Source organism: Platichthys flesus, chromosome 3, assembly GCF_949316205.1.
Source record: "Platichthys flesus chromosome 3, fPlaFle2.1, whole genome shotgun sequence".
Classification (NCBI taxonomy): Eukaryota; Metazoa; Chordata; class Actinopteri; order Pleuronectiformes; family Pleuronectidae; genus Platichthys; species Platichthys flesus.
In genome coordinates, this window is record NC_084947.1 from 21,618,034 (window position 1) to 21,631,595 (window position 13,562).

General features: G+C 42.9%; 1 protein-coding gene across 7 annotated transcripts in view; it reads left to right on the forward strand.

Moving 5' to 3' along the window:
• arvcfb (ARVCF delta catenin family member b) overlaps positions 1-13,562 on the forward strand; it is a 216,528-nt gene that overhangs the window by 143,533 nt on the left and 59,433 nt on the right. For all 7 annotated transcript variants that reach the window (XM_062384664.1, XM_062384649.1, XM_062384661.1 and 4 more), the window contains one exon: positions 4,348-4,853. In XM_062384664.1, coding sequence (XP_062240648.1) covers positions 4,348-4,853 — 506 coding nt within the window. The remainder of the gene's footprint in view (positions 1-4,347; positions 4,854-13,562) is intronic.

Here is a 13,562-nt window from a genome sequence, read left to right on the forward strand (position 1 = left end):
TTATTTATTTACAATTTTTGTATAACTTTCATTCGAATCAAAAATTCAGACTCTTTATAAACAATATTCTTTAGAATTAAGGTAATTACTCTTTTAAAGGGTGTACTTGCATGATTGTGTTATTATTGTTATACCATCATCAAACAAAATTGTTAATCATGACAGGCCTACCTTGATATGCTCAGTAGTTAGAGGTTTCCTGCACTTTTTGCAGCTTTAGTTCTCTGATAATTTTTTTCATATCTAAGCAAAAAATACAATGACATATCCAGAACTGAATCGATATTGAATCGGAAATCAAATGTTTAGCTTGTGAATCATAATTGAGTTTATTTGGGAAATCAGTTGCGATACCCCAGCCCTAGTTAAGAAATTACCAATTTATAATGGAACTGTAAAATTGTCAAAAGGTATAATAGTTGTATTATTGCTGTACCGAAATGTGAGGTGAAAAATCTTGTGTGCACCTAAATTATGTGCTGGGGCACCAGTGCAACCAATGTAAAAAGTGAGTCCGGAGCTCTGATTAGTATTCTTCCGAGAAGGAAACGTAATGAATTTGGGAATTAAAGCGGTTTAATAACAGTTTATCATTGAAATGCAAGCCCTCAATTATCAGCCGATAAAATTAAGATGTTCAGTGCAAAATCGGCTTCCTGCATCGGCGCCAGGCAATCATTTTTGTCGCCGCTGCTGTGGAGTCCATTGCATGTTCACATATGCATTGGAATGATGATGTATTTCTTGCCAAAGTTCTGAGGTTACTGTTGTAACAGAGGGAGGAACAGGCATCGTTCTTCCATCCCTCCCTGCTTTTGCAGATAATGCAAGTCTGTCTCATCCCTCTCTGTCTCTCTCTCTTTCTCACTCTCTCTCTCGCTACCCCCCTGAGTGTGGCAGTGTGTGTGTCCTCCAGCCATTATGATTAATAGCTGCTTTTGAACTCTGCTGGACTACAGGGCTGTCTTAAAGCTTTAAAGCTCTAATGGCTCATCTCTCTTTGGGCGACCCAGCTTCGCTTCTCCTGCCCACGTTTATCCGGGGGTCACCATACACACACACACAAACACACACACACACACACACACACACACACACACACACACTTATAGACATGTTCATACACACTTACAAAGTCACATTCATCCTCTTAATTGAGAGGGAGGGGTCTCTTTCTTATCCAGTGGTGTCTGTAAAGAGCAGGCTGTGAAAGTGATGTTACTCTAGCCAGCTCAGCCCTCCTCCATCCTGCCAAGAGTCTTTCACTGATGCCAAATACTCCGTTTAATATTATACTTCCCTTATGTCATGTTTGAGGTTTCTCAGAAGTGCCCCCTAAATTACAGAAGGAACTTCTAAGCGATGTCACTATCCTTTTAATTGACTGAAAAAACAAGCAGTGGTGGCAGTGAATAATGCCGTCAAAGCAGCCTGTGAAATTAGAAAGTGGCAAGACGTAAACACAGTTTTTTTCCTCATCTTTCTTCTCTCTCCCACAAAGAGTCTTTACTGTCATAAAACAATTATTGCCGATAACTCAAATTGAGCAGTCTGCTTGGCAGGGGCTGTCAGTGAAGTGCTCATAAACTCTGCAGGGATGTAAAGTGTACATATGAGATGCAAACATCTTCCTCTTAGTCTCTAATCCTCCTCAGTTTATCTGCATTTATGGGCTTACTGTCGAAGAGGGTCAGGAACTGCCGCGTTTGTTGGATGATGAAAGTAACTGACAGAAGGAGAGGGAGATGAAGAATAGTGAGAGTGTGACAGAGCCCAGATGAGCAAATTAATGCTGAAGTTTGTGGACATGCATACATCTCATATCAATTGTATCTGTTTATCTTTTATTCAGTTCTTTTGTGTCCTAGAACAAAACAAGCGCACCCATGCATCCGAAGACTAGCGATACGCAGAAACACAGAGATAGCCCTGGACATTCAGCAGCTCAATTACAATGAGGAGAGTGATCTGCTGTAATCATGCTCGGAGCATCGCGTCTGGTGGTGGAGAGCCCTTTCACATCCCATGAATACACCCCTCCCTGTACACACAATGGCGCCAATTTAAATGCAAATCCTGACATTCCCTTCACTCAGCCTCGCAACGCCTGCTTTACCAAAAGCACCCGTCCCATCGGCCCGGATCTAAATAAGCCACGATCTGCACAACTGTACATCTCATCTGTGTGTTGAAGTGTGTTTGTTTGTGTGTGCGTGTGAGAGACAGTGTGCGATAGACAAAGTGTGACAGATAATGAATGTGAAGTCTAAAGAGAGACCGACATTGTGTCGGGAAGAGATTATGTATTATACATTATAAGGGGCTATATATTCTGTATGATTGTATGTAACACAGACAGTGATGATGCCGAGGTTATGTACTGCCCTTTCTTTATTCCCGCCTCCCATTGCCTTGTCATGTCCAATGTACCACAGCATTAGGGTTGATGACGTCTGAATAAAAGTTTGTTTTTAGATCTCGTGCACAAGGAAGCATTGAGTAACCACCAGCATGTGCATATATGCACACGTACTCGCTGATTTTTTTCCGTAGAGTCTGTCATGCACTTCAGTGTATTTGCCAGACCTCAGAGAAGCAGTCCTTCTCCAAATGACGTGCTGTGATCAGGCTCATGATTGGCCCCTTCTTCCTTACTGTGGAAACTTGCAGCCCGTAGAGGTTTGTGGCCGTCCAACATGTTCCACAAAGCTGATACAGTGCTGATCCTCTTTAGCTTAGTTTAGTTGTGTCAGAGGATTTTTGTTCTTGACTTGTGCCCATGACACCCAGTGGTTGGCCCGCAAAGTTGGCCACAGCCATATGCCACAGTGGTTCTTTTATATTGGTACATGGAGCTTTCAGGACAGTACTTGACTGCTAAGGCTGCCTCCCTGGGTCTCCATCAATCCTATTTCCATACATCTGACCTGGAGATTTAGATACTTGTTACATTGCTTGAGGAGGAGCATATCTCCCAGTTAAATAACCCCAACATGCATGTGAAGAACTGCTAATACACATAATTAACAGAAAACTCATTGAAATTAGAGCGGTATTTGGAAAACCCTGCCAACCATCTTTGGCCACCATTCTGTTGCACCACCAACCAACCAATACATCAAAGATGGCGTGAGGAGACCAGCTGGAATTTGTAACGAGGGTAAACAAGTCTCAAGCCGAGGGGTGGGTGTGAGAAATGGCTGCGCATAAGGACACAACCCTAATTAAATTCCTCTCCCCATGTCGTAACTTTCCCTACCAAACATTCTCCCATCCCTTCAGACAACTCAGTGGTTATGTGTTCAAAAGGAAAATTTGGAAAATATTTTGTGCACTTTCTGCCATCGTAAAATGTGAGTCCCCTGACTCCATATTAGGAGTTGGCTGTCCAAGTGAAAAATCATTCCTGGGATTAAAGAGCCTTAAGTAATATAAGTACCCTGCACTCCAGCAACAAATGATCTGTCATTGGAATTGAATGCCTATATTTACACCCATGTTTCGATAGAGAATTGATGAGGGTGAGTGTGGAGTAAAGAACACCAGAGAGTGTAGATCATAGAGTCTCAGAGGCTTGGGAAGCGGAGATTTGTTGTTGGGGAACCATGAACCCTAAACAGCTCCTTTCTTTTTCCTGTACCCAGTGGACAACAGTTATTTTCATCCTTGAAATTGAATCAAGCTCAAAACTGTCCTAACAAACAGGGCGACAATGATACTAATAACTCATATTGAACGTTATAGCAACTATATTCTAGTGTTCGGCACTTGGAGGGGATCATTGGGGCTCATAGTCCTCCCTGCATGGACAGAACAGCTCTGTACCATGTCCCCTGAAGGAAAAGTCATCGAATCCCTTCACAGGATTTTCCTTAAGTGTTTTTTCTTTGGTTTTGCCTTTTTCTCTTTCTCTCTGTTAACTACCTAGTATTTCTTTGTGCAATATATTTCTGTCTCTCAATCACTCTCTCTAAGACTTTATGTTTGTGGAAGTCTGCCATGTTTGTTGCTACCACCTCACAAGGAAGAATAATCAGGAGGGTGCTGCTTACTGTCCTCCTTCAGGGTGTACCTAAACAAACTACACATCCCATGTCTGCTTCACTCTTTCTCCTGCACTCCTTCCTTTTCTCCCTTAATCACCCAAATCTTCTCACCTCTCACTCACTCTCTCTTCTGCTTTCCCTTTCCCCGTCATTAGTCAGTGGCTCTCACCTCAGTTGGCTTCTCTCGTAGTCTTTCCCGCGGCTAACTAATTCTTCCCTCTGACAAATCTTTCTGAGTCACCCTCCATTTGCCTCATCCATTTCCCCTGTCCTCACCGTCCTCTCTTCTCTTGTCTTCCAGAGGGTACCCAGATGACCCCAACGAGACAGAGCTGATCGATGAGCGCCACCCTTATATCCATGGCATGTATTCAGCACCGCTTGCCCAGCCGGAGAGGGGGAGCATGGCCAGTCTGGACCGCATGGTTGGCCGGCGTTCACCCTCCATCGACAGCATCCGCAAGGACCCACGCTGGCGTGACCCAGACCTCACCGAGGTCATTGCCATGCTTGGCCACCCCATCGACCCAGTCAAATCCAATGCTGCTGCCTACCTGCAGCACCTGTGTTATGAAAACGACAAGATTAAAAAAGACGTGCGTCAGCTGAAGGGGATTCCTGTTCTTTCGGGGCTTCTTGACCACCCCAAATCTGAAGTCCACCGCAAAGCGTGCGGTGCCCTGCGCAACATCTCCTACGGCAAGGACAATGACAACAAGGTGGCCATCAAGAACTGCGACGGCATCCCGGCTCTCGTCCGCCTGCTGAGGAAGACCAATGACATGGAGGTTCGAGAGCTCATCACCGGTAAGGATAAACCTCGTGATGAGACAAGAGACACACAAAATCATGTGATGAGGCTGATTCAGAACAACATACTGAAAATACAACAAATTTAATACCTAGTCACCAGGAAACACATGTTTGGTTGGAGGGTCGAGGCTAGAGACAGACAACCCTTTAAATTCACACAGTGAAGCAGGTTTTTATTGTATATTGTTTCGATGTTTCAGGAGGAAGGCTGGCATACTAAAGACATATATGCACATATGCTATCTATAGTTTACAGACATACATGCATACATACAATATCAGAATCTCCAGGTGTCCAGCTTCACTTATTCTCCTGCCCTGTCGCAACCCAGGTTTCGTCCTCTGCTTTACTCAACTCCCCTGCTCGTAGCTCAACATTCTCTTGCTCCATCACTCAAATCATCATTCCCTCTTTGCCCCCAGTGAACTGCTGCCAGATTCCTCTTCTCCTCAATAAATCTTCACCCTTTTTCTTAGTAGCAGTGTCCTGCTTTTAGGCTCACCCCATCAAACTAAACTGACTCTGATCGAATCAGAGTGTGCGGGTGGTTCCATGACAAAAGTTTTTTTCTTGTACATTAGCATCCTCTATCTCAGAATCTTTTACTTTCTTTTTTTGTAAATTCATGACTTTATTGTCGAACAGTCAAGTTTTTTTTCACAATCTTACCTCATCCCCCAGCTCTATAATTATCTCTTACTTAAATCATCTTTAACAAATGCCCCATCCACAGGTAAAGGGTTCAGTGTTGCAGCCAAGCCTGTTGGCAGTCTCCTCCACTAAATGTAGTATTCCTTCCTGTGTCCGCCTAATTAGTCTCAAAACACTTCCTTGCATAATAAGTATTAAAGTGCTGCTCCTAAGCTGATATGATAGCTCCTTGATATGCCAGTCATTTCCAATCACCGGCTCCTAGTCCACTTATATATTCTACCCAAGAATATGCTGGCTTTGTTTTCATAATCCTATACTCTGCATAGTAATGCAAGGCTTTAAGAAATACTGCACAAAGATGATTGAATTGCAGCTGTCACTTTGTTGCCTATATGAAAGAAAATTATTAGAAGCTATTTCCTTATCTATTATTATCTATGATTTGTTTTTATCCAGGACATCTCTCTCTGCTAATCCCCTCTCAGACTGACCTGATACACTTTGGCTGATAAGCAGGCTTTGCCATCTGAGAAGGGGCTTTTGTTGTCACAGCAACACATGTTAAAATGAGAATACCTGAAAGGTGATACACTTGACCTTTGTGAAGTTTCAGGGAAGTATAAATTACAGTTCCCGCTCTACCTGAGACTGAAACAAGGTTACATTTGAGGTAATTTCACAGAATAGCTGAATTAACTGTTCTCTAGCTGTGCTATGGCAGCTATCAATGGTTTATCAATGGATGTAGTGTTGTGAGGCTGCGTTCCGAAAGACTGGGAATCAGTACAAGGTACTGGCTATTGACACCTCCAATTCAAAGATATTGACAGTGATATCGGTTCTAAAATTCCTGCTGTTGTTGATCAGTATTGTGCATGCAAGTGCATGTGTGTGTATTTCCTTTGCTGTGACAGAGATGTCCTGGTGAGCGATGACTCTGCCACAGCAGAAATGATTGCCTTTACAGCATTGTGTTGCTCCACATCATTGCTAAAAATAACCCTGCACCGCAACACAAGGAGGACAGAACAGAGGGAGCTTCTTAATTCTTTTCCTCTCTCACTCATTTACCCTCTGTCGCTCAGTCAAATTTATTTTCTCCCCTATCGGCACTCACACAGTTTCTCTCTCTCTCTCTCTCTCTCTCTCTCTGTCTCTCTCTCTCTCTCTCTCTCTCTCTCTGTCTCTCTGTCTCTCTCTGTCTCCAGCTTCAGGTTTCCGTTTGCCAGTCCTCTGGCCCCAGTGAAAACAGGCCAGTCACAATGCAAGCTCAGCTTACAGCCTCAGCCCATGTGGCTAGAATTGGCCATGCTTTTCTACAATTAAATATAATTGGAGGTTTTTAAATAGAGGGCCCTTTTCTTAGCCCATGTGTTTAAAGAGTTTGCTGTTGGAGTATGTGCCGTCCCTGTAAAGCCACAGAGAGCTCTGTTTTCTGCAGGGGAAGCGGGTGACGTGGAAGGAACCAAATGCTTTTATTTTCCAACACACAAGACAGACAGACCAGTGGTTCATATTTTTAGAGCTTTGTACTGTTCAGAGTAATTCTATTTTCTCTCTCGCTAGGCTCTGGGCTGTTTGTGCCCTTAAGCAATTCCCTCTGTGGAAATGTAGATTATTAAGCGGATTTGTCTCCTGTTGTTCCTGCAGGAGATGTCTAAGTCTGGTGGACTGCCAGTCAAGACAGGTGCCTGCTGCACACCTTCATCGTTTGGATGAAAAATGCACATAGTGCAATTTGGCAGAGTGATGGTGTCTAGACACATGTCTATGTCTGTCTCTCGGTTTACGTTTTTTTCTTAGTTGCTGAGCAACAAGCAAATGGTATTATGTACCAAGTTCAGATCATTTTAACATTATGTCTCTGAAATGTGCATCATTCAATGCGTTTCACCACTTGGGGAAAGCACAGCAGGATGGAAACACAACATTATCATTTTATTGCCAGGTGTCCGTAAACAGTGTCCTTACACAAGGAGCAGATGCTACGTTAGAATGAATCTGCAGACTTGATGTGGTCTCACACTGAAATTAAATCCAGTCTTCTCTCTGCTTTTAACTCATCTTAGGTCTATTTTCATTTCGTACAAAAATAGCAACATTTTCCAGAGTGTTCACGAGTTAGTCTGCAGCTTTATCTGTTTGAGGTTAGTGAGCTTGTGTTCAGTTAGTCTGTTGGTGCTTTTTCTGCTAGGCTAGAAACAAGACTTATGAGAGAAGCAAGTCCGACAGCTCAGTTGTGCAAACCAGAACAATATATGCAGCATTAAAACACTTAGTGATCCCTTTCTCACATAAATATTGCATCCATTGTTGGAATAAAAATATATTGATCGATGTAGCCTTAAATATTACTGACATTTATAATATCAAACATTGAAAGATAGAGTTGTGCATAGATTTTGCATGTATGTTTTTATAGCAGAAGAGGTATATACTTGTTTGTCATTATAACTATACTGGTGTAATCACTGCAGACCAATCCCTCTCAATCAACTCTATAGAAAAAGACAGTAGATCTTTTTCACACAGTCACAGCAGGAGAAGCAAAGGTTTAATTAGTACATTTATTCAGTGATTACTAATGACCTGTGATGTTTTCCCTGTAGGCTCTCTTGAATGTTTCACTGAAACACTGACTGAGTCTTATTGTTAACGTTATTAATGACGTCTATGAGAAGTCAGAATATCAGGCGAGAAAAGGGTTTATCTAACACATTTGTGAATCTCAAGGCAGATGTGATAATGTGTTTTTTTAGTTTAAATCTAAGTGGATAGAAAAAAGACAATAAAAGATACAGATTTGGTCCTATTTTTCATTTGACCCAGAAATGCTCTAAAAAGCGAGAAGGCTTTTCTTGCCCACTTGACAGGATGCTTGTTGGAAGTTGCTAAATTTGTGGATGGGGAGCAGCAGACCCAGCCTTCACTTGTAAATCACCACTTAGCTGTTGGCAGTGTTTTCTTACAGGGCACTGCAAGGACAGGGAAGAACAGTGATTACTGTACTCTGCTGTATTTACATCTAAATCTCAGAACCCTTGGATCCAGGCAAAACACATTTTAATTTAATTAAAATTAGCCTCCTCTATTATAGTCTTACATTTTCCAATTAATACTAACATATGCAGCCAGTTTTACATTAGAAAGGACAGGTATCAAACCTGTGTGAAGTTGGCCCCCCGTCTCATTGAAAATATTAAAATTACACTGCTGTTCGTTTGTGCTAGGTTTGTGCTGGTTTGTGCCGTAAAAATTATCGTTTGTGCTGGTAAGGATTTTGAGTAATTCAAAATTGCATTTTCTGGCATGTGACGTCACCCAGCCCCCCGTTCACGCCCAAATCTCATCAAAATAGTCCCAATCGTTAGTGCTACGTTTGTGCTGGTTTGTGCCGTCAAAAGAAATTGTTTTGCTATTATGGTTTCTTAGTTTTTCCCGTTTGATTTTTCACACATGACGTCACTCAGCCCCCCGTCCTCCTTCAAATCGCGTCAAAATGGTCTCTATCGTTAGTACTACGTTTGTGCTGGTTTGTGCAGTCAAAAGAAATATTTGTGCAACTATAGTTTAAAAGGTATTCCAGTTTGATTTTTCCCACGTGACGTCACTCAGCCCCCCCGCCATCTTCAAATCGCGTCAAAATTGTCTCTATGTTTAGTGCTACATTAGTGCTGGTTTGTGCTGTTAAAATAAATGTTTTTGATACTTTACTTTTTAAGTAATTAATACAACTTTATTTTCCCTTCTTGTTATGTAAACAGTCCACTTGTTATGCAACCATCACCCCTAGAACGCTCAAATCGTGTCAAAATGGTCTCTATCGTTAGTGCTACGTTTGTGCTGGTTTGTGCAGTCAAAAGAAATGTTTGTGCCACTACAGTTTAAAAGATATTCCAGTTTGATTTTTCTCACGTGATGTAACTCAGCCCCCCTGTGCATCTTCAAATCGCGTCAAAATGGTCTCTATGTTTAGTGCTACGTTAGTGCTGGTTTGTGCTGTTAAAAGAAATGTTTTTGATACTTTACTTTTTAAGTAATTAATACAACTTAATTTTGCCCTCTTGTTATGCAACACAGCCCACCGTCAACCTTCAAATCGCGGCAAAATGGTCTCTATCGTTTGTGCCAGGTTTGTGCTGTCTTGTATTCTTGTTACTCGTTGCGTTCTCGTCATTTCAGGTTGTGTTCATTGTATTTCTCCGTGCTACGTATATTCATTGTTTACTCGTGTTTCTCGTGAGACAGTGTTTGAACAATTATAATACAACCTCATGACCTCGACGCATCAATTCTTAATAGGTCTATTCCAATCAAGGCTTTACCAAATACAAATTTAAGTTACCCATCTCGTTTGTATGAACCCAAAGGATTAAAGGTATTCGGAACTGTGATAAGAGGAGTAAAGAGGCAATTTCTCATGTTGGCAACGCAACTGCGTGTGCCATTTATTAATCAACAAACAAAGTGCAAAAATAGCAACAAATCAGATTTTATAAAAATAGCATCTCTTGCTGAACATGAAGCAGAACATGAATGGAATGTTTTTACTGCTCTTTTGTGTAGAACAAAACATGAGGTTGCACGCTATGTGTTTCCTGTACTGTGGAAACCCCCTTGGTCAGGTCATCATACCGCTCCCATGCCGAGAACGTCCTCCTGCAGAATGCCACATAGTGTCCCATAGCTTGCCAGTCATGCCCTGGAGTAAAATGAACAACGCCCCTAAGGAGGAACTGCTCATTTCCAATGGTGATGTCCATGGGAAAGTCTTGGAGTCTGTAGGTGCACTCTGCAGCAATTTCGACCCACAGTGCTGCACCTGTGGAGTAACCATGGTCAACCATACCAATGCAAAGGGGCGCTGGCATGGAAGGGTCCACTTCCATTGATGGCTTAGCTGCTTCTGTATTTAGAGGTCTTAGGCATATTGAGGGTTGCAGTTCGACTCCCTCCACAAGTGCTGCCTGGAGACCTTGAATGCCCTCTCTTTCTATAATGCCCCCATCAACAGGTACTAGGGGAACTGGCCTCCTGACAGGCAAACCCCTCCTGCAGTCTGAATTTGAGCACTGGGTCACCAGACTAGGAGCATGGTTCATCAACCTTGTGATGATATGGGCAATGTTACACACAGAATTAACCTGCTTTGCTCCTGAATGCAGTACTTTGTGGTCAAAAATGTTCAGGAGGATTTCTGCCCTCTGTCTGTAGGCATCATTGTTGATTCCCTTTGTCACAATGCTTGTGACTAACTTGAAAATGTCACTGTTTTCCTGGTGACTTTGTATGTATATTCTGAAATGTTCACTGTCACAGAATGCAGAGCAGAGACACTGACAGAATGAGTCAAATGCACATGTGTTTTGAAGACTGACCTGTGCCTTGCCTATCTTAACAGGTTTGGTCAGATTGCCGTTTGGTAGAAGGCCAATTTGCATTTTTTGTTTTTTAGGAGCTGTGTCAACATGAAGCCACTCTGGGCATGGGGTTAGATAGCTTTTTCTCTTTTTGGGTGGTACAGCAAGGCCTCTCCAGTTTTCCATGGGGTTGTCTTCTGCCTCCCCTTCAACTGGAGGTGTGTCCATTTTATTTGGCTCTGTGTCCTTTGAATGGACTGAGAGCGCTGCAGAGGAAAGCCGCATCTGTCCCTCGATGTAACCAAGGTGTGTTCTAATGAAACGGTCCAGGCGTATGGGCAGGTTTTCATGTTTAAATAAGCCACATTTCAGATTTTTGAATTCGCCTCTACATGAGCAGAACTGCCGGTGGCTGTGCTGCCTGCAAAATATTTGACCATCACACCAGTCCATATTGGCAGGTATGAGCACATCCTGATTAAGTGAGGAAGCAGCTCAGGAAGGAAATGCAGATTATCCCGGTCACCCCCATGTGATGCAAGTATTCTGCCCTCAACACAGATTTCGGCAACCCAGGATCTTGCATCCGTGTTGCATTCAGTCACTGCATGGCTGGATGTTTCAGTCATTCCGCTTTGGTCCATATCATCATCCAGGCATATGTCAGGGTTGTAGCCCTCTGCAATTCTTTTTTTGAGACCTGTTTTACAGATTTCGGAGATGACTGGTCTGCCATGTTCATCGTTTCCCTCTGACTCGCTAAGGGCCACAACTGCAATTGACTGGATGAGGTGTCTTGCATCTTCAATTGAGTGGCATTGCAAAAGCTGTGCAAATGCCCTCACATAAAAGTCCTTCACTCTGCGTCCCTTTTTTCGTAGACATTCCCATCGAGTGATGAGTTTGATGCAATGGGCAACATCTACTCGTATGAAGCAGGGAAGTAACTGATGTGAGTCTGCGTGACCCAGTAGTACACCAAAGCAGGTTTTTATGAAAGCCCTTAGGTCGGGCTGAGGTGTGAAGGCCTTGACAAGAGCCCCTAATAATGCCAGTGAGAAATCTGACACAGCCTCTTTTGGAATTGGTGCCCCTGCTCTATGCCACTCAATTAGCCAGTTTGCAATGCTGTCAATGTTGTGCTTTTCGGATAGCATCTGTACTACCGGTGTGTGTATACCAGTGTGAGCAGACAGGACTCCTTGATATAGGAATATGTGGCCAGATTTATCTGTTGGTCTGCTCAGTCGTCTTACCACACCACCAGTGGCATCAAAGCTAACACAGGACCCATGGAGCTTTGAAAGGGACTTGTACACCTCCATCTGCGAAGGGGTCCATTAGTGGCAAAAGAACTTGTCCAGCCCAATGTCAAAAATGCTCCCACTCAAACTGGCACTGTACTTCAGAAGCTGCAGTGACAAGACCGGATCTGTGTGCTGCAACTCCTTACTTCCCCTGTCTGACTTTGCCTTTCTCAGAGTAGATAGGCTGGGTAGGTGGCTTGGCTCAGGGTCGCCCATGGACATCAGCTCTTTGGCCTTGGCTGCTCTCCACACATGACGAAGTTGTTTCCCCTGCCAGAGCTCCTCCGACACCTTCACCCTCTCTTCACCGGCTAAATGTCGTTTTCCTTTGCCGCTGTGGAGACTTTCATTCACCTGTTCCAGTGAGCAGTCCAGGATCACGGGTTCATGCTCCTTTGGCAGTGTGTCTGCGGTTATCTGCAGTGTACCATGGCATTCTGTGCAGCTACCAACTATAATTAGGCACCTTGAGGCACTGTTGGGGTGCACTTTTGCCCTTTTAAAGGTAAGGGTACATTCAGACTGTTTTGCTCTCCAAATTTTCTCACTTAGAAGGCGAGTCCAAGAGGGCTTTAAAATTGAATAACGCCTTGCAATGCTTTTGGTTTCACTGCACTGGTACAGTGCTTCCTCCAAAAACTGCTCCTTCCATTCCTGAAAAGGAATCTGCAGTTCGAACACAACTGTGTCCGATTGGCGGTCATCTGCTTGTTATGTTGTTAGTTCGTGTTAATAAATGTGATGACTGTTCAGTTAGATCTAGTTGTCATTGAGATGCAATATAACTCTCTAGGTCTTCAGAATGGTTTGACAATGTCTCTCACAAATCTGAGGTCTTAAAGTATTGTATATGGTAAAACGATGTGTAACCAGATATCCAATTTAACATGAGATGCATACATTCTCCATAGCTTTGTTATAGATATATTATACTACATATAACCATATACAGTAAAAAAAAAAGAAAAAGAAAAAAAGTGGTTACAGCTGTTAAAATCTTTGGTCCATATCAGCCTATCATATGCTATCAACACCTTTGCATTTGGGCATGTAATGAGGTACAATGTGCCCTCGTACTCCTAGCGCAAAACGTTTAAGCAGCACTAAGGAGTTTTTTGCTCCCCTAGTAATTTCCCTACCGACACCCATGGCAAGGCCGGAGATGCCATTCTCCGTATTAAAAGTAATTGTAGCGGCACTATTTTTTTCAAGTTGTTATTTTAAGGTAGAATTGTTACAATTTGTTATTTTAATTTACTGATATTGGTGCGCTACTACCACTTACTGGATAAACGGTACCTCCACTGTACATTAGCCATGCCCATCCCCCACTACTCGTGTCAGCTCCAAATTGATAAGTTGAGTTTTTTTCCCACGATGA